This window comes from Poeciliopsis prolifica, unplaced genomic scaffold, assembly GCF_027474105.1.
Source record: "Poeciliopsis prolifica strain line A6 unplaced genomic scaffold, Auburn_PproV2 SCAFFOLD025, whole genome shotgun sequence".
Taxonomy (NCBI): domain Eukaryota; kingdom Metazoa; phylum Chordata; class Actinopteri; order Cyprinodontiformes; family Poeciliidae; genus Poeciliopsis; species Poeciliopsis prolifica.
In genome coordinates, this window is record NW_026562400.1 from 1,996,537 (window position 1) to 2,022,468 (window position 25,932).

Here is a 25,932-nt window from a genome sequence, read left to right on the forward strand (position 1 = left end):
AGAGAGCGCTACATGTCTTTCAAAGATTGAAATTTCCCAACTACTCCAGCCTAAATCTGTTATTAAACATCTTATTCAAAGGCTTTAATTGTCTCCACATGTTGCCACTGAAATTAACACTTTTGAGCACACTCTAAAGAAGCAACTTTTTGGCTTTTAATCAAGAGTAAATTTCACTCATATTCAGTTATCTTACTGATCTATACGACCGAGAAAAGGTATTTCCCCTTTACACTTTTATTTTTTGCTTTTTGTCACTCAAATGTTTCAGATCAGCTTCAGTTTTATTCTTTCATTTTCTGAAACTGTGGTTTCATGGCAAAAGGTAATGGTTATTTTCTCAAAAGTCTTGGGGATAAACAACATTTGGCAAACTTGAATTGAGATAATTTTTTTGGTAAATAGAAAGCTTCCTCTGAAGCTCTTTCACATAAATAATTTTTGCTAAATCTCTCCCCTATTTTATTTCTTATTCTTGTCTATCGCTCCATCTATTGTGGAGAAATTAAGTTATTTATTAATAGTTATGTTATTTGGCTACTTTGGATTAAGGAATGTTTTGTATCAGAAGGAAATGTGTGTGTGTAGGTGTGTGTGTGTGTGTGTGTGTGAGAGAGAGAGAGCTATGTGTCAGTACTGAGCTTATGTATGAGGCAGGTGTGCTAGAAGAACAGTCCATGTTCACAGTGATGATTCATTTTTGTCATGTGAGATTTTTTTTTTCTCTCCCTGCAAAGTCTACTGAACAATCTCAACCTGTTCATCTGCTTATCCATCCGTCTTTGCTTAAATGAGAGGATTCTTTCACAGCTCGTCAAGGCAATGATGAAATCTAGGTTCTGACCACTAGGTGGCAGCAGAAGCAGAGTTTTAAAAAAGTATTTCAGGAATTAAATGGATACTTAATCTTTTGATGTTGCTTGATGAATAATTTGTGAGGATATGATTCGTTACATTCTGAAGCTTAGTGCACTGATTTGTATTTGTAATATTTTACCATTTTTTTTACATTTAGAACAAGGCAATCATTGGCTTTAAACATTAACCACTACTAAAATATGCATTTGTTTTTTGTTTAATGAGAGCTGACTACATGAGGGTCACATAAATATTCCAATTAAAAAAAAAAAAAAGAGTTTTGCATATTTTATTAATCAAACTCTCAATGCAGCACCTGAGTGAAAATAAGGCTAATGCAGCGATCTGTTATAGTGTGATAATTGTAAATAGGGCTTTTCATTTATTAAATTGCCTGAATAATTGTTTATTGCAGTGAATTGGTATTATGCTCATCAGCCACTTTGCTAAAGTTGATTTGTTAGGAGTTAAATTTCAAATAACTATTTTTTTTTTTTTTTGCAAAATCATTTGGAACAAATAAAAATAATAATAATAAAAAAGAAAGAAATAGAGAAAACACCTAGTGATATATTAATCTTCAGACAATACAAAATTACAATGGAAAGTGGTGCAGTTCAATGAAAAAAGATTGAAATCATACATTAGTTTGTCTTAGGTAAAACAAAATGAAATTGTGGAAGATCTTATGTTCATTGTAATTAACTTCAGTAGATCCTCTTTAATCTAAAGTGATTCAGGCTTAGGGGTTTGCCGTGTTTTACTTAAACCATGAAGCAAATTGAGGTGATTTACTTCTGGCTTGTTAATTCTAATGAGGATTCTTAATTGTGCTTTCAGCACAGACTGCAGTATTAAGTCAAGAAACATCACACACTGCAGGGTCAGACTGGTAATAGGCAAAAAGATAAGCTAATAATTACAATACTTCAGATATTTGTAGTGTTATTACATTAACATGGCAGATGAACAGACAAACAAAAAAATTTACTCAAAATAATCAGCATGATTGTGATCATCATCCAAAGTGAGCAACAGAATAAGACCGTTGCTTACTTACATCTTGCATTTTCAGCCAAAACTGTCTATGAAATTTGAATAACGTTGAAAGCACTCAGTATGATTAAAGCCAAGTCTCTGGTGATTTCTTTACATGGACTGTTTAAAATATATATTTCTCTCACAGTTTTACAGCTACGTTGCATCAGACTTGGAGGAAAATCTAAAAATAACTAAAGTCAAAGCTGAACATTCAGTGGGCTCCCGAGCTGACGAGCCTGATGAAGATGATGTAAAGTTATATAACAAAATATCACATTTTATAGTTTGAATACTAAATTTGAATACAAGTAAAAGGCTATATATGCAATTTTCTCTGATTTATCAAGCATAGTCATAGAAAAACAAAGTTTACTGCACTTCTAAACTGCTCAAAAAGGTGACAGTTTAGAAGTTTAGTTATTTTCAGATTTTCCTCCAAGTCTGATGCAACCTTGCTGTAAAACTGTGAGATAAATATATATTTTAAACAGTCCATCTATTGTTCATGCGATTTTGAATTAGAAGAAAGACAACAATTATCACTCGTTCTTCTGGCATTTAGGAAATGAAGATGATTTGGAAAACTTTTACTGTCCTGAAACAGAAAAAAAATTGGACTGACTTAACATCAACCCCTAAAGAATGAAATAATGAATCTGTTTGCTGTACACAGTGTTTGTGAATATTTGGTTCATTGATGACTTTCTATCAAATATGTTTTAATCTGCTTCAATTGATTACTAATATCCCAGCTAAAAGTTTTTAGCATAAATGTCATAAATACATTTTATTTCTAAAAGACTCTTCATCCGAGTCTTCAGCAGAAGGATAGAGACCATAATATTCCTGGGGGTTGTTCATGTCTGTCAAAGTGTTGGGGTGTGGTTTATAAACACAACTTTAATCTGTTTCTTTGGCTTTATGTCCAATGGGAGCAAATAGTTGTGTTAAAATAGATAATATTACAGGCAAAGCTAGGCCAAAGGATAGCACCCGCCAGACAGACCTATATAACAGATTGAGACAGGGAGAGGTAATCCTAAAGGGTTTAAATCTCCGCTCATACACGTGATTATTTTTTTTCTGGGTTATTCTGGGCGACTGCATGAGATGAACAAAATTATTTGCTGCTCAGGGGTTTTGCTAAGAGCACGGAAAGTCTCTTAACCCTGCAAACATGGGCAGTTCCTACCTTAATGATTATTTTCCACTACTTTCTCCCATATTTCATTTTTATTTCAGTCAGCATTTAAGCACTTGGAGCAAAAGTGGCAGAAAATGTCCGTAAATGTCCAAAGAGATTAATGGTATTTCAGTTGGAACACACGTGGGGCCAGTAGAGAACGAGCAGCAAATACAGTATTACTGTGTACACATAATCCTTCATCTTTTTAGAAAAAAAAAAGAAATCACATATTTGTTGGGTGGTTTTGTTGTTTAATGTTGCAAAAGGACAACATAACCAGTTTTCTTTTTCAATCTAAAACTTATATTCATCAGAATGGAGTCATATGGTGAGGATAAAGCTTCTCCTTTATGCAAGAAAATGTGCCATTTTGACAAATTCTCAACAAATCCAACTCTGATTAAACTTCTTTTAGGTTCAAAACCCTCATAAAAATTTCTTTATAAAAAGTAAAAGGACACAGACAGTGAAGATTGAAACCAGCATTTAATAACAGGCTGAAAAAAAGTAATTTACAGTAACTAAACATTTTTAGTGCATGTGTGCCACATTAAATCTTTCTTCTGGGTGTGGTTAAGCACTGTTTTTGTATATAACATTATGCATCAACTAAATTAAGCACACATGCACCAAGAGTGGCATATTTGAATGACACTAATCCCCAAAACTAGATAAGTGATGCAATAAACAGAGGACACACATTGTCCCTGACCCAAATAACAACAAGACAATATTGTTCAGGTGAGCATTCTCTCTGTCGATGGTGAGAATGTTGCTCAGGCACATATTTCTCTGTTTTGTGTAGTTACATTATATATATACATATATATAAAAACATTTCATGAATATAAAAAAGAAATGTTAGCATGCTGTGATAGAATAAACAGTCCCCTAATATTGTAATAATGTGAATTTATGAAACAAAAGGAAAGGCAGATTTTAAAAAAAGAGTCTAAAATCTGAAACAGGAAGAATACATTCCCTATGTACATTATGGCTTGCTATCAGTGGTTTGACACGCCTACATCATGATTTAACAGTTGTGCTATAAAGAAATATATATAGCTGGATACTTGTTTTTTTTCTGCAACCTTATAAGTAAAATAAATCCATAAAGTCACAAAAAGTTTGGTTTAAAGGAAGAAATTATTTTTGCTTATCTATACACCATAGTTGTATATAAAAGCTTTACATATATGATTTTTTTTTTGTTTGAGAATTAAAGCCAGTATAACATTGATAAGTTAGTTCTGGCATGTGAAGAAAAGATTGAGTACATTAATAAAACATGAATGATTAAACAGCATCAGGTCTGGTTTATATTCTTAAAGCAGTAGATGTTTCAAATTTACTTAATAAAAGAGGAGTTAAGCTTATGACTTTTTTTATTTATTAAAAAAAAGAAATATGTGGTAAGCACATGCTGATTAAAAGTATGATTTGATAAAACAAATGCAGATCAAATGCATTTTATTTTCTGAAATGACAGAAAAGAAGCCACTGACATAATTTCCAGCTCTAAAACTCACAGAGGAACTAGCATGATAGAACATAAAACCTAACTGCTTTCTCAAGAACCATTTCAACTCTGGTTGATGTCTTTGAGCCAGATAGTGGAAATACTTCATTCAGAGACTGGTCTCATCACCTTATATCTCTTTAAATAAGTTTCATAGTAAACCTGCCCCCGTCACCTCCATCCCCTCCTCCTCCACCAACAGAAGAGCGAGGAACAAAGTCAATAGTTGCTGTGTGCTTGATCTGACCTTTGCTCTGACTCCAGAAAAACATGAAGACGAAACAGATGGCCACAGAACTGAGGAATGACAGAAATCCCATGGTAGTTGCAATTATCAGGGTCTTTGCGTCAAAGGGATATGGCTTGGCCAATTGAGATGAGGAGTTGGCAGCTTGGGCAGTTGAAGGCTCAACCCAACCTTCTTCTGTGAACAAAGGGATGGATCTGTTACGTGGAAGCCCCTTCACATATAGACCCACAGTCAGGCTGTCATTGCCAGCTGCATTGCCTGCCAGGCACTGGTATGTACCACTGTCCTGAACCTGAGCAAATCGCACCTCAAGAGTACCATTCTGTAAAACTCTGATTCTTCCTGAAGGAGAGATCACAGTCTTCTGGGAGGAAAGCCATGTGATAACTGGTAATGGATCCCCGTCGACCTTGCAGGAAAACAGAACGGTGGTACCCTCTTCCACTCTCACCTCCTGCGGCCTGCGGTCCAAGACACGAGCAGGGCGACAGGTGAAAAGCTTTGGGAGTTCTTTTTCTGAGAACTCTCTGAATTCTCGATGTTTCACTGTATCAGGAGAAGAGCAAGTGGGCTGATGTCCATCAAAGTTCAAGCGCAGCCTGCGACGGACCACCCACAGAAGACGGCAATCACATGCAAGGGGATTCCCATCCAACCGCAACACCTGAAGGTTCCCCACAGAATGGAAAGCACTCTCCTCCAAAGTAGTGAGCTGATTTGATGTCACATTAAGCATGCGAAAGAAGGACAGTCCCCTGAAGGCTCCTGGCTCTATTTGTAGCAGATTTGACCCGGCAAGATGCAACTCCTGGAGTCTCAGAAGATCCCCCAGCAGGTTACCTTGGATGATAGTGATGGGGTTATAGGACAAGTCTAGAAAGCGTAGGTACACTAGATGACGAAGGGCTGCATAAGGAATTGAGCTTAGGTTGCAGCTACTGATGACAAGTGAGGTCAAATTAAGACCGATTAGACTGTTTGTAGCAATTGAGTCTAATGCTGGCCAGTTTGAGATCACTAGACTTCGCAAACGGTGGAGTCGTCGGAAAGCATTGTTGGGGAGTGTAGAAATAGTTAGCCGTATCATGCGAAGTTGGGCCAGGCTCTGGAGTTGAGACAAGGCTTCGGAGGGAATGGAGGTCAGGTTGCTGCGATCTAAGTTGAGCTCTTGCAGATTCTGTAGACCAAAAAAAGCTCTTTGTGAGATAAAGACAAGGTCATTCTCCCCAGTTTCCAGAGTTTGCAGGTTGACCATTTCTTTGAAAGTATAGTCCAGAAAAACAAGAATCTCATTCTGGCTCAAGTCCACATAGCGCAGATTAGACAAGCCAGAAAACACTCCCACTGGGAGGATCTTGAGACGGTTGTTTTTAATTCGAAGTGTCCTAAGATTCCTAAGGCCCAAAAAAGCCTCTACTTCAATCATGGAGATTACATTTTCACTGAGGTCCAACTCCTGAAGTTGCAGGAGGCCAGAGAACTGACGACGTCCCACAGTTTTAATCCTATTGCGGGATAAATCCAAACGTCTGGCGTCGTTGGATACACCCTCTGGCACAGAAGTCAAATATTTCCCAGAGCAGACAGCTTCTCTTGCCTCAGGTCGGCACGTACACCGTGAAGGGCAGCCTCCTGCAGACACACCCAGACCGAACTGTAGCAGGATGCTCCACACCCACCATCGGACAACTGACTCCACAAACATCTTACACCCTGCCTGAAGAGAGACAAACACAATGTCACTGCATGATCAGATGATGCTTATATATAGAAAAAAATGAACAAAGTGTAAATACAAACCGTTTTAGATGTTCAGTACAGATTTTCATAACCAGTTATGCAGGAACCATGGTTAATTTAGGTCCTCGGTCAGGAAGTTCTCTGGTTCAAAAGCATTTCTTCTGATGTGTCCTAGATTAAAGACAGAAGAAAAACAAGCTTAAGTAAAGAGCAAAATGATTAGTCACTTAGAAACAGAATTTATAATTTTTTTGGACACACAAGTCTAATCTTTCAGTAAAAAAGCTGCAAACATTCTTAGAATGAACAAAAAAAAGTATGAACCCTGTACATCTCATTAGGTTTCTAAATTAAAACTGTGACAAATAAGATAAGTTAAAAGCTTGAAAAAAAGCAGCCTTCTAAGCATTTTGTTTTCCCTTAAGTGCTAAATGATTCATTTTGCAGCACTGCACTACATGAAAGGTTGAGGTACAACCACAAGCGCAGCTTAAATTAAGGGTAGCCAAACATTTCACAGATCAGTTGGCAAGGATTCTAACTTTCTAATCCCAAGAAGAAGAAGAAAAAAAAATATAACAGAGATGGACATTCTTCATTGTAGCTAGATAAAATAGAATGACTTCTCTCTTTTGGTATGACAAAAATAAATTAAAAAATTGCTCATGATGACATAATCTGCTCTCGTTGGTTTTTAGGTTATTCTGTGCACAATTATGATTTTTTTTTTCTTGGCTGAAAAAAAAAGATCATAATTCCAATTGCAAGTACACAAAGGCAACTGAGAGACATATGATGCATAAAATAAATCATATTTGATAAATACAGAAAACAAATGCAGACCAAAGTTTTGATACACTCCAAAGTATTTACAGAATTTCATGCAAAAAGCAACATAAAACAAAACCAATAACAATGAAGTGTGAAAAATGCTTGAACAGTAAATAATCACATTCACATGGACATTTTGTTGTATTGTTTCTTGAAGTGTCTGACCTTGTCAGCAGCATAAAGATGTCATGAGAAAAAATATTTCAAATGTGAACTTCCCTTAAAACAACCACTGCAATGACTGCCTGAAATGCAACAAAGCTTCATGAATTGAATTTTATCAGTAAAGTGAAACAAAATCTCACAATTTGAACACCAAACATAAGCAACACTTATTCACCAATATGTGGAATTATAAAGAATGGACATATATCTTCCAAAAAAACCCTCCAAAGTCCAAAAATTATAAAATAACATATTCTAGAAGCAGTTTCAAACTAACCTGGAGCAGCCGAAGCTTCTTAAACTTCAACATCAGACATCAGACCATTCCCAGAGTGTTGCCCCAGCTTTGTTGCAGCCTTTCCTTTTAGTGACAGCTACCAACACTCCCAGGGCTGTGCAGGCTTTGTCTCATCGCTGTTCTCCAAGCAAACACTTTTTATACCAACTGGGAGGGAGTGCTGACTCACGAGCCAATACTTGCACTTTTAAGCTCACTGCACTTGTGGTTGAGTTATACATCAAAGTGCTGGCAAACTCAAAGGGCTTTTATACAACTGTCCCCAAAGATGGTGACAAGTAGCCATTTACAGCTGGTCCACATTGACAACAGCTTTACTTATCTGTCAATTCAGGCTCATAAAAATATGTTTGTATTATTAGGTATGACCTTATCTAATATGAGGAGACAGAGTGCTGCTCATGCCTCATTTAAAAATAAACGAAAAAAACAAAACAAAAACATCTCCTTAAAAATCAGTACTCTTTGGATAGCTACAATACTTTTTGTCCATTACAAAGAGCAGCTCTTTAAAACCAGTGGGTTTAAAGAAGCTTAAAATGCCTTTTCTAACTAAGTTGTCAGAGACGGAGCCTGGCAGGTGTGTGAAATCTCAGACTGGGCCAGTTGCGGAGTCCTTTCAACTCAACTTGGATCAGTACCGCTCCTCTCAAGTGTTTTTTACATTGCATTATAAAGCTGCAGTCCACACAAAGGTCACCACATTGAGCCACAGCAGGGACCGGCCCCTTCCATCAAATCAAAAGGGGGACAGGATGGGCGAGAGAAATGCATTTGGAATTTTGTCATTTATTTCTCACCCTGCAAGGAGCAAAGTCAGGAGTTTCACGTTACGGTGTTGATTATTTTAACTATTTCTTATTACATATAGTCCTTTGCTGTTTCCATTGCTGATTGAGATTGAAAATGGGGAGGTTGCAAAAGAAGCTCTAACTAATGTCTAATAATGTGACATGAAAACATTTTTCGAATTTAGAAATGAATACATTTTCTGAAAAAATTTAGAGAGATTTTTCTTATTGCAGTTGCCCGGCCAAACAGTAGCAGAAATCTGAAGAGTTACATATATCTTTTTGTTGTTTTTTCCTTTTTTAAGTACCACAATTTGAGGCATCCTGAGAAATCCTTATAAATTTAATAAAACTTGTTTGTATGAAACCCCTTGTGTTTAAATTGGATTTAAGCACAAAACAACACTTTTATCAACCCATTTTAAATATGGGAAAGATGGGAGCACATGTCACTTATGTGTGGATGGACAGACGTTTATTTTGTCCACACACAGTATGGAGTCTAGTAAAAGACTGTCAGAAAACTGTGATAAAGCTGATATCTTTGCATCCCTAATTCTTCATATTTACCATGACATCTACACTGGTATTAAATCAGGTTTAGAAATACCAGAATATTTTAAAAAATTTCTGATAGAAAGGTTAAAAAAATTGTAATCTCTCTGTATTTCAAAAGGACATTTATCCACAACATTGGGCCAATTATCACAGAAATGTTTATGTGGACACATAATTAACCCTCTCTCATCTGAGTGCCCAGAGCTGAACCCAACATAGAAGCTGTAGGATCACCTGAAGAGAAGCAAACGAGGGAAAGGACCGATTTGACAAGACATTCAGAATGTGTTGAGACAAACAGCTAGACAGGCAAAGATTGCTTTATCTATTTGCTGCATCTTTATAGAATGTCATAAGACAAGAATCAGTGCCTTAGGTTGGTACCAGCTATAGTGGCAGACAGGGGACCCTGTATAACATGAGATTACTGGATGGGATTATTTAGTTGAAGTGTAATTTCTGACCTGAAGACTTTTGCTGCAGGTCTTCCTCTCTTCTCTCAACCAATTTTCTATCTCAATATTTAGAATATATGTCAGTACTGCCCCAAAGTTTAAAAATAAGATTTTTTTTTTTTTTTTTTTTTGTCCCTTTTTACATCTCAGGTCCATTAGGGTGCTGTAGTAAATACAGATCACTTTTAATTCCATGTTTGGCAAGACTTTTGCACAATAACATTGGATGTCCTTGAAATAAAAATGCAAATCTTTATTCCTGAAAACAAAAAAAGAAAAACAACTGCTAACCACTTGATAGTAAAAATCGTGTTTTACTGCAGGGGAGAATCTCAAGAGACCACTAAAAACTATTTTAGTTTAACTTTTTTTGTTGCTTATATGTGGGACATTCTCCAATTGACTTTTCCAATTTGTTCTCTCTGCTCTTTCATCAGACAAAACTCATTAAGCCTCTCAGCTCGGGCCAGTTATCGCATTACATCAGCCTCTGGCCATTCGCCACCAAATGTCTATCCTGTCTTCAGGGCCTGATCACTGACCACGGTTTACAACAGTTCTTTGTGCATCTTTTTATATTATGACACTCTTCATCTTTGTGTAATAGAGAATAATGGTGAAATTAATTAGTATTTCTTACTTTTTTTTTTAGATGAGTCATTAAGAGTTCAACATTTAGCAAACTTAAAAAATGCATTTAAAACTGTTAAAATAAATGAAACGGATTAAACACTTTTGCTGCTCATTTCTCAGAGTTCATGTTTTCTGCCGTGGTACTGCCAGGAGGAAGCAAGGTGCTTGTTAAATCGGTCTGTTCTTATTGCCAGCATTATGGCCTCATTAGTTTTGAGAAAAAAAAGACTCTCTCTGAGTATTCCTTCTTTAAGTGCTGCCTAATGTGTCATTCCCCGGTGCTCCTTGTTACTAAGTCACTTGTAGCGAAATGTGAAAAACTGTGACAAATGTTCAAGAGTGCAATTACTGAGATGAATTCTTGAGGCAAAAGCTTCCTTTGCAACAGGTCCATTAAATAGGAACATGACCTTACTGGAGCCCCACTTTCAAACTGCTTTGTTTCCTTTGACTTGATATGCCCTGAGCATGACTCCCTGTGCCGAGCTGCTCTGTCCTGACTGAGAATGAACAGTCTAAACCCGACGGGGCTTTCTGACACTTGTCAGAGACTATTTTTAGTTCATCACAGTGAGAAAGACAAGAGCCTGTCCCAAATCCCCAATTAAAATGGCTGGAACAAAACAGACAGCCGTGTCTTTGCACTTAGTGCCTGTTTTTAAGTGTCTGTTTGAATTGTGTGCTTATCTAAAGTCTGGATGGGGAGTGTTTGTGAGTTTTTCATTTTTCCTTTAGGGGCTCTGGCAGCTGCTACAGTGTGACAGCCCTTGGGATCTTCTAAATTCAAACTGCAAATATTGAACTGTTTGCCAGCAGAACAGCTGTTGGGTGCAAAGCAGGCAAACAAAGGTCTCGGGGGTTCTCCCTTGGATTTGTCTGGGAGGAAAAAGACGTATAAACAACATCCAGTCATGAGTCACAATTACTGTATGCCAAACAGACAAGATCTCCAAAATAAGCCATGCAGAACTTGTTTTATTGAAGCAAAGTTCATGTGGTTTGATGTTCACACCGCTTTTAAAACTGTTTTTATTATGGTTCAAGTCAACTGAGCTTCAAATTGATCACTGATCAATTTTTCCCTAACTACACAACATGTTCCAAGTGAAACATGAATGGACAGTGACTCACAGTATAAGCACTGCCACGTTGAATCAATCTCAAACTTGCTGAAATATCTCAAACAATCGATGCCATTTTTTTTCTTTTTCTTTTTTTTTCCTTTACGGATTTCTATTGTCACTGGCTTTACGTTATGATCCGACATTTGACCAATGACATCATAGGTACAAAATTGGGCATCTGTTGCTATCGTATAATCCCCTTTGTGGTGGTACAGAGCCATGTCTTTTGGTAATTCAGGTCGAAATTATGTAATATTTATGGACAATGTGAAGGTAAAGCCACTTTCAATTTCATTACTGTTTCAAACAGCTGTGATATGGACAAAATCCCCAAGTGTATGTGATCATTAGATAATATGGAAATTACATAAAGTGGATGCTAATTGTCTTACTTTTATGGATGCTGTTGCTTTTTAGGGAAAATAATGATAAAGAAAGTAACACATTACGACAAGCTTGAGAATTTGCATCATAAATGTTTAGTTAAAGTGGTTCCATTCACAGCACTTTAACTCCACACTGTGTGTTGGTTGGTTCACCAATTTACTGTCATTCCACATTCTGACATCACGTAAAGTGCAGCGGCTGCAATATTAATAATAGCTGAAATAAATGAGGGAAGGGAATTAGTCTCAGCACAGCACCTATGTACGTGACAAATTAGGCCATCTCTGCTGACAGAAATGATGCGCCGTATGCATCATTGTACATCGGAGAGGCATCAGGAGGTCATGCGTTAAAGGCCAGCTGACTGATGGGGGACTGAGGACTCCAAACCTGAACCGGGTCGTTTGTCATATACAGATTGTAATTCAGGGCAATGCACTTAGTGATCATAGTTGCACTCATCTCTTTATAAAACCTGCTTACTGCCTGGTAATATTTATTACATCTATGACCCTCACCTTTTAACTAAAGAAGTTCTTCTGAGTAAAAAAAAATCAAGACCAGGGAGCAAGCACCCAGAGATTTCCCTTTTGTTCACATATCAGTGAGAATCAGAGCACAATGAGGCAGAAATGGCTGAGAAAAGTGAAAAGATTGAAATCTGTGAAACAAATGTGAATTTGGAAGCAATGACCCTATAAAAAGAAAGAAATGCATTTGATTATTGTAAATTTGTTTGTTGCCATGTTTCATCACAGGAATATACACATATGTGTATTTTCTAAGTTATTTATTTTAATTTAGGCCTGCCGTTTTTAACAAATGCACAGAATTATTGTTTCTATTTTGTACATTTCTCTCTGTAGTCTTTTTAATTTTTTAATTTTAATGTTTCCCTAAGTTGCATGTACATGCTTTAATTATCCTATGATTGTTTTTCCATTCTAGATATAGAAAAATAAAAATAGAGATTTTCTGTGATACATACGATAATAATAATCTAATTATAATTTACATAATTTACAAAAATCTGCCTATTCACAATTTTTTTTAACAAATATATATATATATATATATTTTTTTTTAAATGCAGCTTGGGAGGTAGAAATACTTAGGTGCAATGATATTTTGCACACTATTTGCTGGCATTTGCAAATCAGCCGATAGCCAGGCCAGGAGTGCCATTATTTTCCTGAATGTTGATTGGCTAAACAGCCTGGAGTGAAAATAAAGATGTCAACTTCTGCAGTGACGTAAAGACATTTTCCACTGTGCGTGTCTTGGTATATTTGATATTTGAACAATAAAAATAGGACATTATGAACTTTTTTACAGGACTTATGTATATCCCCTACCTAAGGTATATATTTATACAAAAATATATATTTCTTTCTATTACAGCATTCAGTTAGTATTGTGGCATCATTTTCAAGGAAAATCAATCATATCCATAATCTGTCTTCATTGTGTAGGTGGAGGTTTTCCTCTGTGACTGCCGGCATGCTAATCTCACAGGACCTCTCTATAATCCCACCTGATTTCCATCTGAGTCAGAACCAGGTATGACAGCACAGACTGGAAGGGAAAAAAGGCAAGAAGACTGACAGAAGTGCTGAACCGACACTCCAAGAAGATATATTTTATGCTGTAGATTTTTAGATCCAGACTTTTTTGTCTTGTGGAGCATTTGCTTAAGTTACAACAGCAAGCAAGAGGTTTGGTGGTGTGGATTGCTGCATTTGTGACATAATGGGGCTTTATGAGATTAAAATCTCAAAAGCATACATTCCAACAAAAAAACAGACATACAGGTTTACCATTATTCACTGACATAAACATCAGTATTTGTGAGAACATAATTGAGGAATAATGCTCCTACTCTGGCATTTACAGGCAGGGGTGTCAGCAACAGAGAGATCAAATATGTTGCATGTTTAAAATTTTGCTTTGAAAATTATGTCTGCAGTCAGAATGTTGGTTCACTAATGTTTGCACATCTGAATTGTGACATAAAAAAAGCAAAACAAACTATGACAAATAATGTCAAATCTTTTCCATAAATATAACATGAACAGCTCAATGGAAACACAAACAAATCTGTATGCACACCTCTAAGTCAATTCTTTCATGAAGCATCATTTGATTCAGTTTCAACACTTAAGTCTACTTTAGTAGGAATCATCTTGAGTCATCCCTCAGCTTCACCTGGAAAAATATTCACATGCTATGAGATTCAAATGTTATATGAACTAAATAAGTGCTGACACTAAATCAAAGGTTGCTTCATTTAATTGTTGGTTTAAAGGCGCCAGAAACACAATCTTTTGCACCCATTTATTTTGTTTTTTCTCTGATAAATTCATATTTCACAATAACTTTACAAAATATGCCATACTACATGTAGAAAAATCTTTTTAAAGTTGGTATAAAATGTCAATATATATTTTTAAATTAAAAAGCTTGCATTTAAATGAGGTGTGTGAACTTCTGAATGCCTATATGCATATTAAAAATTCTGCTCGTCCTCTCCTTTAAATCATGTAAAATGAATCATAAGATAGAAAAAGACTTGCAAAAAACTATTCCAAACATTGTGAACTCCAGTTCTGTAGAATAAAGACATGTTTAAAGATGATTTACATTTATAACATGATGGCATAAATCATGTTATAATATCAAAAATTGTGCTATTACAAAAATCTAAAACCAGAACTACTAAAGAAACTTCAAGTACACCGAGCAGAGTGAACAACTAAGAAATTCCAGGCAAATTAAAAACCCTAAAGACAAACGTTAATGTCTGTTAGAGTAAAGTCAACACACAAGGAAAAGTTACCCAAACATGATTTAACAACAGCAAACAGATACTAATTCATTCTCAGATCCAGATCTCGGGGGCTACCATTTTATTCCATTAAGTTTGGATTTTATAGCCATGCACTCATATCATGACAATAGCTGCATTTCCATTAACAAAATAATTGCAATTTGACACAATTTGACATTTTGAAAATAAATTTGCTCAACAGAAACAGGCCAATTTGGAAGAACTCTCAACTTTTGATCGAAGGTTTTGACGTTAAGATGAGGTGGCATTTTTGGCCATGTCAAAATAGCTTAATTTAACTGAACTGCAATGGAAACCATTTTTTTTTCTCATCAAATGAGTCACATTCCAAAAAATCAATAACATATGGTATTGGTCCAAGCCACAAAGAAGGGAGCAGAAAACTACTGCAGAGACTTGATAATGACCCATTATTTCATTTAAGTGAGCTAAACTAGGAAAATTACTGTGTCCACTTCTGCTACAGGAACAGAAATGAACTAAAATATTCAATTGCTCATCCCCAGATTTATTCATTCTGAGAAATTGACAACATGAGCAAGCAGGTGGATGGGAACGTTGCACAATAGCTGTGGGAAGAAATCATTAAAATTATTTATTTGAGGAAAGTGCAGATCTGTTCAAGAAATCTGCTTTTTGACAAATGGCATTTTGTAACCTAACAGCCCCCAAGAGTCATATTTTTGCCTGAATGGGAACAAAAGGCACATTAGGAGGAAGATGGACCAATTTAATGGTTTTACTTTTAAAATTGTCAGTGCTGACTGTATAGTAGCTCTTCCTTTCCTCAAACTGTCTGCAGGACAAGTCCTGTTCATGTTAGTAAAAGCAAAGAGATAGATTAGTTCAGTTGAAGAAAGAAAGAAGATACAGAGATGGTGCTTTAGCAGACGCTTTACAGTTGACATTGTCTGCCATCAAAAGTGACACAAAAATCTGAGAAGTTGGATGCATAAAAGTTCCTGACTTTTCCTCAGCTTTTCGAATATTGCATTAGCCTGCTTCTGTGGTCTTATTTCAATAAATTAAAAAAAGAGGCCGCATTTTTGTGCAGCTGATATAAAACTGCAACACTTTGAAGTTGAAGAAAGTGATGATTTTGGCAAAAAGGTCAGTCCCTGGCAGATTTTTACACCTCCAGGTTGAGTGCTGCTCGAACCCGGACCTCATTAGCTTAAAAGAAAATGTCAAAAAACGCGACATATGCACCCTCGCTTCCTGACAGATAATCCATACATATGAGCAATTCCAAAATGCCGGGGTAATAAAACCTGATTTGTTAAAAAAGGTTTTGCTATTTTTGGCAGTGTGAACACGTGCCAAGTCCTGTTCAGTAATGAAAACAGCATTTTCATTAAGCTTGTCAACAGAAGAAAGCATAACATGGTTTAAAGGTTTAGATGGCTGGAGCTACTTTTGATGCTACTTAGGGCTATTAACATCGTTGTAAACTGTGGGTCATTGTGCGTAACAAAAACCCTGTAAATTCTAGACACTAACAGGTACCATAGCCTCATCCCGGAAGCCCATTGAAAGGCTGTTAACACTGTTGAAAACTGCGTGATTGTGAGCATGAGTGGGAATAAAAATACCGATAGATATATTTTGTTCCATATAACACAATAGTGGTGTAACCAGCAAACCTTTTGTGGATGCAAAGGTAAGAACCCCTCACTTGATGACTTTGTGTTTTTGTATTTGTTATAATGTAAATCACTTTGAAATGCTTTGCTGCTGAAATGTGCTATCCAAATAAAATTGCATTAATTGATTGATAAGAACAGTACATTTACAATCCGACAGCTGTAGCCAATTGATATGTTAGTGTTAGCTCTTGGTGGTTCTTGAAGCACTGACTACTTGAAGCACTGACTACAAGAAAAATCCACATCTTGTGAATCTCCAAATTATTAAATGCTTGGGACTTCTTTCAAGGGTGTGGTTTATTCCTGGTGCTTTACATTGAAAACAATAAAAGAGATCATAAAACTTATGAAAAATAGTTAATTTGTTATATGTAATCAAACTGAGCTTATTCAAGTAAATATAAGAATATTAAGTTGCCTTGTTAAAAATATGTCAGTAAAGTAAGTTTGACAAACAATTTGATTACACATAACCAATTATTATTTTTATTTTTTAAGTTGGAGCTTCACTATCTTTTTTTTTTAGTGTAGCCTTTCTCTTCCAGACTTTTTCCTTTTGAATTTTCATGGGCTGTAAACCAAAATAGCTGAAATAAAAAGTAGTTTTACAATTGCAATAGTTAACAGTAAGTAAAATACATCTTGTTAATATGCAAGTTTCACTTTATGGATCAAATTACTGAAAAATATTACATTTTTAATAATTGTGTAATAAATTGAAATGACCCTGTTCATCAAAAATGCTTAAACTCGTATTTCTTTCTACTAACAATCATGACGTTAAAAAAGTAATTGCCCATGAAAGCTTTTCTGTTATGTCCAAAACAAAACAGCCACATTTGTGTGGAGTAGCCCAGTTTCCTTTCATACTTCACACATGAGTGAATAAAGAGGAAAGGAAGGGATGGCTCTTTTAAAAGTAAGACATGATGAAAGAAACCATCTAATGTATAGATGCTTTTTATCTACAGTCCAAAAACATCAGCCCCGGGCAAATATTCATTTATTATTCTTATGCCAACTGTATTCCTCCAAAAGCAGAAAACATCCTGTCCTTCTATTCATCTATGAGGGAACTTCAAATCATGATGTGGCCTAAATCTTGAACAGCAGGTTCAAAAGTGCTGTGCATTATTGATTCCTCCCTGGAAAGATGTTTTCATGTCCAAAAGCTCCAAAAGCGGTTAAGACTAGGATGAAAAGACAAACAACTGCACATGGTACAGACCTCATGTGAAAATAGAGAGATTTGTCCTTTGCAGCTTTAGTAAAAAAAAGTAAAGTGCTGAAGATAATCTCCTGGCTGTAAAAACATGACTGAAAAAACATGAAGGCTGGATGTGAGGATGCTTTGTTCTGAGCTCTGATGCACCTTCCCTGACAGAACCATCTTGACCTGACCCTGGCATTAAAGCTCTGGCAAAAAGGTCAAAGACACAGTCAGACAATGAGTTTATCAACATATGCACGTGGCTTTTTGTCGACAGATGTTTTAAGGCTTAAAGCTGTTAACGCTAGTGGTTTGAATAAAGATTAATATTTGCTAGGAGTGTTTGAGGATAGTGAGTTCCACAACTAGAAAATACAAAAAAAAAAAGAAAACATCTTCGGATTGTATCATGTCAAATGACAGTTTGACACAGTTTCGCCAACCAGAGTCTGACAGTATTGAGGACAGCACAGGATACATTATGGTCAGTAAAGTGAGCAGCTGCTGAGCCAAAGTCTGTGCATTTCGAAAAGTATGCTTCCTTATGTGCTCCTTGTTTGAATTTCTTCTGTTCTACCAAATCCTAAAGGTGCTCTATTCAATTGAGATATAGTGTGAAGGACACATCAAAAGCCACAATGTGTGGCAGAACAATTTTTTGGCACACAACTTTTCTTTTTCTTAACCCTTATTCCAACAAATGGTTATGCATGAAAACACATGTTGGTTGTTAACACCAACAGCTAAAGTCTTTTAAACTCTTTATCTTCTTCTTTCTGATCTGATGCTCAGTTTGTACTTTTGCAAAATATTTTCAGCACATCTGGATGTCGAAATATTAAGAGTGCTCCGCTAGACTTAACAAGCAAAAACACCAATGATTGGATTATGGTCAATAAATTATTAACATGTGATTGCCCAAGAGATAAAATTAGGATCAACACTTCCAATCATAAACCACAGTTTTCTCTTAGAAATATTATTGTTTATTTTATGATAAATTGCAAAACAAAAACAATATCAACATCTTCATCATCATCATTATCATATCTTTGTTTCAGACACAAAAAAGGTCCATAGTAAAATGATAAAATACTGTTTGAACATGATTTTTTTTAACTCTTCCAGGATTTTTAAAGCTTGTTATATGCCTTGAATGTGTTGATTGTGAGTTTTGATAATTTTGTTGCAATTTACTTATACTTTTTAGGTCTTGCCATATTCAGTTCATTTCCCTGTGTCCATTATTATTACTAAGGTATTGCCATATGGGTTTATTTCTCAGTTTTCAATTCATTCATGAGTTCTGTTCCTTGTGCAATTTAATTTACTTATCTTGATTATTGTAAGCCTTTTCCGTTACATCTTTTTAATATGCAAGTTTCACTTTATGGATCAAATTACTGAAATGAATTACATTTATAAATTACATTGCTGGCATTTGCAAAGCAGCCATTAGCCAGGCCAGGAGCGACATTATTTTCCAATTTAATTTACTTTTCTTATTACTAAGAAAAGTAATAACTTTTCTTAGTAATAAGGTCATAAGGTATTGCCCTTTTTCTTACTTTTACTAAGAAAAGTAATAACTTTTCTTAGTAATAAGGTAATAAGGTATTGTCCAAAAGCTCCATGAGATGGAGCTACTTCAGCTCCATCTCTACTCAACAGTCTCTCTCCTCAGTTCCCTGCTTTCTTCCTGCAACAGCTGGACCATGTTTCATCTGGTTCATTTGTCACTTTCCATGTCAAAGCTTTTGATTTGTCACTGTTCATTGCTGGATTCTTCTGTTTCCCAACTATGACAAAGTTTTCTTCTGTTCCTTATTCCATGCGCCATATTGCTAATGAAGAAACATAAAAAAAATAAATAAAATCTGTCAGATTCTATATCCTACCAAGCAAGAACTAAAAATGGTCCATCTGAGTATAGAATATAGTTAATTCAAAATAAATTTAGCCTGCAAAGTCTGAGAATATTTAACTACATTAAATTCCTAAGACTATCAAAACAATGAAGGTCAATGAGCCCATGAACTGACCCATTAAAGACAAATACCCCCAGAATCACCTGAAGGTGAGAAAGCTCTCCTGAAGCTGAAGTCAGTTGCAGTCAAAATTTCCCTCTGAATATAGTAGTTCAGGTAAATCATTCGCTAAGGAGAATGATATACTTCCTGTGCATAAAATGGCTTCTGATTAAATTGCCCATTTGGCTGAATCCCAGGTGCAAATCCTTGGTTTTCCCTTGATGGGGATCTGCTTCTCCTGAGCTCCAACTGATGTGATGTGTGTCCTGATTATGATGGGCAGACAGGACTAATAGTTAGCTTCTTCTCTAAGTTCAGTTCTGCCACTTTTTTTTTTTTTTTTTGGACAAAGGCTAAACCTTGTTCACGGGGCAAGTGACATTCTAACAAGCTGTACTAATAATGCGGCATTTTCTCTGACAAAAAACGGTTTAAATAGACTTATAAAGGACTTTGATGTAAACACGCAGTAGTAAGCGCTGACCATGAGGAAATGAGGCTGCAGTTGTTGCTGTCTGTAATCCTGGTCAAAGGCAGTTAAAACACAGTCTGCTGCAGCCCTTTTTAGGTTTATGGAACAAACTATGGAGAGGATTACTGTTCCACAAAAAACAGCAACAGATCTGCACAAGCAGGCTACTCATGATAAAATAATATTAAAGCCCTTTTACACATGCATATAAATAATTTGAAAAGAAGATAATTGTGAGTAAAGATGAATTTGGCATCCTTCTGGAAATTCACTCAGTCGCAATATTATAAATCATGAACATAAAGCTGCTAAGGACATTAATGTAATAGTTTGTTGCTGCATTGACTGAGCTGGGCTTTTTTAAAATTAGGAAATGTGATAAATATTTCTGAATACCAAAATGAATAGACACCATTACACTACCACAACAGGCAGAAATGCAACCAAAAGATATTTACGGTTAAACTTCGCTTTTCTTGGTCTTATTGTTTGCTTCAATCCTCTATACTACATATCATCTTCACAGAAAAATAGGTTTTGGATGTCAGGTAAGAATGTTTAAATTGTTTTGTGCGTAAGCAGTTAAAATAAAAGGGAATATTTTCATCAAATTTGTTGTAGTCAGTACAAAGAAAAAAGGCTATCAGATCATAATGTTAGTAAAATTTATCTTCACATTTGTTATTATTGAAAAGGTATCAGATTGTAAGATGATGTTTCTAAGTTAAGAACAAACCACAGTGATGGAAAATTGCATTAAATTTCTGCAGAAAAGCAATTATTTCATGAATGAAACTCACCAGCGGATGTTTTCAGGGAAGGAATCATCCCAAATCCTTCATGGCTTTAACGCTCACATGCTCATCCAAGTTCAGGACAGTCTCCCTCTCCCTCCTCTTCCTCCTTTTCTCCACGTTCAACAAGACTTTCCCAACATCTGTCGCACCACAGTGGCAGCAGTTCGCTCCGCCCTCCTTATTTCATTAAATCCTTTTTCGACTGTAGAATACCTTGGGGAGTTCTTGGATAATTATGGCACTAAAATAATTTAGGTCGGCTCTGTCTGCCTTGTTGTGTGATGAGGTGGAGAAGCGGCTTCACTCTGACGCGCTGCTGCTGCTGGTGCCGCTCCGCATCTCTCCACTCAGCTGCCAGTCTGGTACAATAACAAAAGTCCTGCAGATTTAAAGGATGGATAAGCGCCGCGTGTCTGGCTGTAATGCTGTAAATCCTTCAGAAACAACACCAAAAATCAGATTTACAATGCTGAATTTTAATTTATTGCTCTTTAGAATAAAAAACAACATTCTCTAAATGTGCAGCAGCATTCAAAAGATGCTGGGGTTAAAACACAATTTGGTTTATTTTCTTGACCTAGTCCTCAGCTGAAAAAAGGGTCCAACCTTATATAGGTAAATGCAAAAGAGTTGGGTTCTGGATTTGACCCAGAATTAAGGTTTCAATATAAAAAAGTGTTGAAGTTAACTGACTAACCTAAAGCCTACAGTTGGATTTAGGAGGAGAGGACGGTGGGATGGAACAAGTTTTAATGCCCTGCCTGCACAATTTTATTTTTCACATGCAAATTACAAATCAGTTCAGATCAATACTTGATTTAAATAGTGCCAATTAAGTCACAAGAAATTCACTCTTAAATAACATAGAAACAACCCAGAGATGTTGTGTTTTTAAACAAGAAAACTGTGTTTTCTTCTAGCAGACAAAGAGTGTTGAATCATCACTTTAATGACAAATTGAACCTTTAATTACACAGTACCATGTTATAGTTTTGGTTCAGCCTCACCTTGTGAGAAAATGTTGAGGGGTGGGAAAAGAACTGCCAGAAGATTACAGCACACTGATAATTGGGATCAGCGATAGTTTGTCAGTTTTTAAAACTAAAAAGAATGAATTACATTTGTTCCAAACATTGTTACAAATTATACTTGTTCAGACTGGCAGATGTCTTTGTTTTAATACAACTCAACAAACTGAATTGTATATGGCAAGAAATAATAAACTGCAAATACATTTGCATCCAAAGTGTGCTTAAGGTAGACCCAAAGCAGGCAAGAAATTAGGAGCAACATAGTGAGTTTGAAGAATTTAATGGTTATTAAACTTACACAACAAAATATAAGAAAACAGAAGAGGACAATGAAAGCAAGGAGGTTATACCATAGACCAGGGGAACATAATCTGGGAATGCGAATCCTTTTATAGGGATACGTTTGAGAAGAGACGGTGACAACACAGAAACACAAATGGTGATGAAGCGAAACACAAAAGACATTCAAATTAATGTAAAAAAGCCAACACTACTATGATCTAAATACAATTCTTTTGAACTTGAGTATTCCTTTTACTATTTTCATATCACACAGGATAAATTAAATGCCTTTGCTTTAGTAATATATTGAAAAGTCAGGAGTATAAAAAAGTTGTATATAATCAAAGATTTCACCCAAAATTTTAATTGTTTTCTCAGACCACAAGCAGATTTTCAGGATGCTTGGACTTTTCCATTTGGTTCCCAGTAGGTGATGGTGGTCTGAGGCTAAACCTCACTTTTCATTTTAATTAATCCCTGTTGCTTCTGGTTCGCTGCGTTCTGAAAGACAGCCATGCGCATCTTCATTTCCGCCGCTCAAGGGGTTTAGATCAGCTGGCAGGAGGCTGCACACTATGGCTTTGGAGGAGGCAAGCTGCTTAGTAAAACAAAAGTCACCATAAAGATCTGTGAGGCAGGTCAAAATGGCTCCAGACATAGTGTACATTACTTAAAAAGAAAAAACAAAGGCAATCAAGTATCACAATTAATATTAATATGAAATTTAATAATTAAATGGAAACAGCCTGAGAAACCCGTCATCAATGAGTGTGTGCAGAAGTGACAGTCTTGCCCAAAGGTACACTGAGGTTGTCATTTGAAAATACATCGATGTATCACTTTTACCCAAGGGTTTAATTATATCAAAAGCTGAGTTGAGTTTATCAAAAGCTGAGTGAAGCTCATTAGGAAAGAGACATCATGAAACTTTAACTTTGGTTACCAGAATTAGCTCCTACTCAAAATCCCAGAGCTAACAGCAGTGCTGATGTAGAAAAGAAGAAGGTTAGTTACTTCTGCACTGCCTTCATAACTCTGTGATATTTTTAAGAGCACATCAGCTGTGCACTGCTTCTTGCCTGGCATTAAATAAGCCCTTTGTGTTCCCCTCCTCAGAAGATTTAATTTCCGTTTTATGTATTGTGGATAGCTTTTATGCTATTGAAGAGATGTGAGCAGATGATCAACAGATGGAGAGTTTTCCGATGTTAAATTTTGTTTGAGAACATACAAAAAAAAAGAAAATGAATCTGATTTGGTTAATAATTTTCTTTTGTGTTTAATGTCTATTCTCTTCTTGTTTGTCGTAAACATCAGAAAATAACTGAAAATGCTTTGATAGGTTGAATGAAAGTAAAGTTTGCAGGAGTAGAAAATATATCTAATAAATCCAGCTTCCTTTGGGTTCAGCATTTATGTTGTAATAACAGCTGTTAAAAGCCACAGCTTAAAATAAATAACTACATAAATTCTGAAATAATTTCTTATCAGGCTTTTGTTGGCTGGTACTGCTTCTTGTTCTGCAATAATGAAGATGGTGGTCTTGTTTGTTTACGGTTGCAAAAAAAAGTCAACAGTTAATATTATGCCTGTAATAGTTGACAATTTTTATATTTCAGTTCATATTTAAATAATATTAAATAGTTCATTAGTCTATTTATTTTTTGAGTGTCCACATTCCACCCTACATCAAGACCCACTGAGGAATACAACATGAAAAATACACTAAGCACAACTTCATTCTTCATGAAACGTAAACAAATGGAGTGGCCTCAGATTTTTGCTGTTGTAGGATTTCTCTTTCGTCTATGGCAAAAGACCATGAGCCATTTCTCTCAGCATCTTCTTATGTTATTTACTTTGATATATCTCTAATTGTCCCAAAATTTGATCTATTTCAATTTGTTTGGCACCAAATAGAGTAATACCACAAGAAAACATATTTATTTTATTTTACTTATTTTTTTTAATACTCTACCATTGGTGTTTGAGTGAAAATGAGAAGTTGTTACAAAAGTCCCACACTAAATGATACTGTAGTTGTTGCAGGAATTCAATAACTTAGGCTCTGTTAAGTATTAACTAAATAACTACAACCATTTCTGTGCAGCAAACCTCTCTTTCTTTGCTCCCTTTAAAGCCATTCGTGAAACCAAGCACAGTCAGATCATTTAGCTTTTAAGTACACGCTGAGATCCCAGCTGTTGCTTGCTCTAATGAGAATCCAGGGTTACACTCATGGTGCTGATGGCTTGTATTATCGGCACTGCATTAAAGAGTGTGCTGCTACAAGCCTTAAGCTCATTTCATGAGCTCATTTTGCACATCAGCAATTTCTCTCCAAACCTCAATTCAAATCTTTTAACAATTAAAAGAAAGAGGCACAGAGCATGGCAGCACTTTAAAATCTAACGCTGCTGCTAATCTCCAAAGAGCAAATGTGGAGACCCATCAGCATGTGACAGATAAACCACTGAAAAAATTATGAATGTGTGCTCCCAGCTTGTGTTTATGAAAAGGGCTGCTGGGAGTTTCTGTGGCTGATTAAAAATAAATACTGATCCCTTAAACATTATAATACATGTGTGCATATAAATGCACACATGTATCTCACAGATATCGCAGATGCCCAGCAACCATTCCATGTAAAGAGATTAGACAAGAGGAATCATGAATGACTTGGTTTTGCATCCAGTTTCAGACTGGGCCCGTTGATAATTCTAGATCATGCTGCAAACATTCAGAGAGTCTGCAGTCAAGGCTCTGCACATGCAGACTTATTATATGCCCAGATGTCCCAGCTGGATTCAATCCTGAAGTCATTTGTAAATACTTGGAGTAAGCCATTATATATTACTTGAGACTGGTATAAATCTAAAAGAAATATAATAAAATAATCTTCTGTTGCAGAGGCATAATATCACTCTAAAAGTGTAGATTAATCCAACCTAGAATTTAAGCACGTCTGCAAATTAAAACAAGATGCCTAACATATATCATTTCCTTTTAGATCAAATTAATGGTGCCACCATTTTTGGCACCCCTTCTGTCATTACTTTGTTCAACTCTATTTTTCCCATATATGATAGTTTTATCCATGTTCAGTAGCATTTTACCATGTATTTTCATACAGAGAGAAGGATCCTTGTGTTAATCTTTGCAAAGTCTCTCTCTGCCATGAGTTTCATCTGTCCAAAGTACACTGTTCTAGTTAAAGTAACAGTAGATCTCATGTTTGTGCTGGTGCTGGTGCAGTATACAGCCACCAGCACTACCTGTATGCCTGCATGCTGCCTGTACATTTGGTCATTTCCAAATAAAATCTTAACATTTTGAAATCTGCATCTTCTCATTTTTGTATTTTTATTGACTAAACCAAATGCAAACCATATTCAATTTCACTATCACCTTTACACAGGTTCACTGTTTCATTTGTCATCCTCACAACATGAATTCTGGCATTCAGAAATAAAGTGTGTTAAACTGAAATCTGATCATTTAAAAAAATTACATTTTATTTAAATAACTGTTAGAATAAAGCCAATGTAGCATGAAAACATGAAAAATGTCTCATTCATTTGACAAAATCCTTATTGATTATGCTGATATTTTGACAGATCTTTACGGTTGGAGTTTGTGTCAAGCTCCAAATTTCTAATTACTACTCAGTTACTGATTGAGTTTTGCTTTTAAAGCTAACCTGATTATTGAAGAAGCTCTGTAGTGTCCCAGCTCCTTGGGTTTTATGTTTAGGGTTTTGAATGATCTTCAAATAACAAA

At 35.8% G+C, this 25,932-nt stretch overlaps 1 protein-coding gene across 3 annotated transcripts; it reads right to left on the bottom strand.

The window, feature by feature from the left end:
• Nucleotides 1-3,874: 3,874 nt before the first annotated feature.
• lingo4b (leucine rich repeat and Ig domain containing 4b) lies at nucleotides 3,875-21,169 on the bottom strand. 3 transcript variants are annotated; one of them, XM_055047076.1, is made up of 3 exons: nucleotides 20,843-21,169; nucleotides 6,655-6,765; nucleotides 3,875-6,567 (listed from the first exon to the last, which is right to left on the bottom strand). In XM_055047076.1, the coding sequence occupies exon 3, from the start codon at nucleotides 6,557-6,559 to the stop codon at nucleotides 4,745-4,747; it is 1,815 nt and encodes a 604-aa protein (XP_054903051.1). In that variant the 5' UTR covers nucleotides 6,560-6,567; nucleotides 6,655-6,765; nucleotides 20,843-21,169; the 3' UTR covers nucleotides 3,875-4,744. The 3 variants fall into 3 exon arrangements, with proteins under 3 accessions (XP_054903051.1, XP_054903049.1, XP_054903050.1); XM_055047074.1 differs by having other exon boundaries at nucleotides 3,875-6,571; XM_055047075.1 differs by lacking the exon at nucleotides 20,843-21,169 and adding an exon at nucleotides 7,868-8,046 and having other exon boundaries at nucleotides 3,875-6,571.
• Between the last annotated feature and the right edge of the window lie 4,763 nt (nucleotides 21,170-25,932).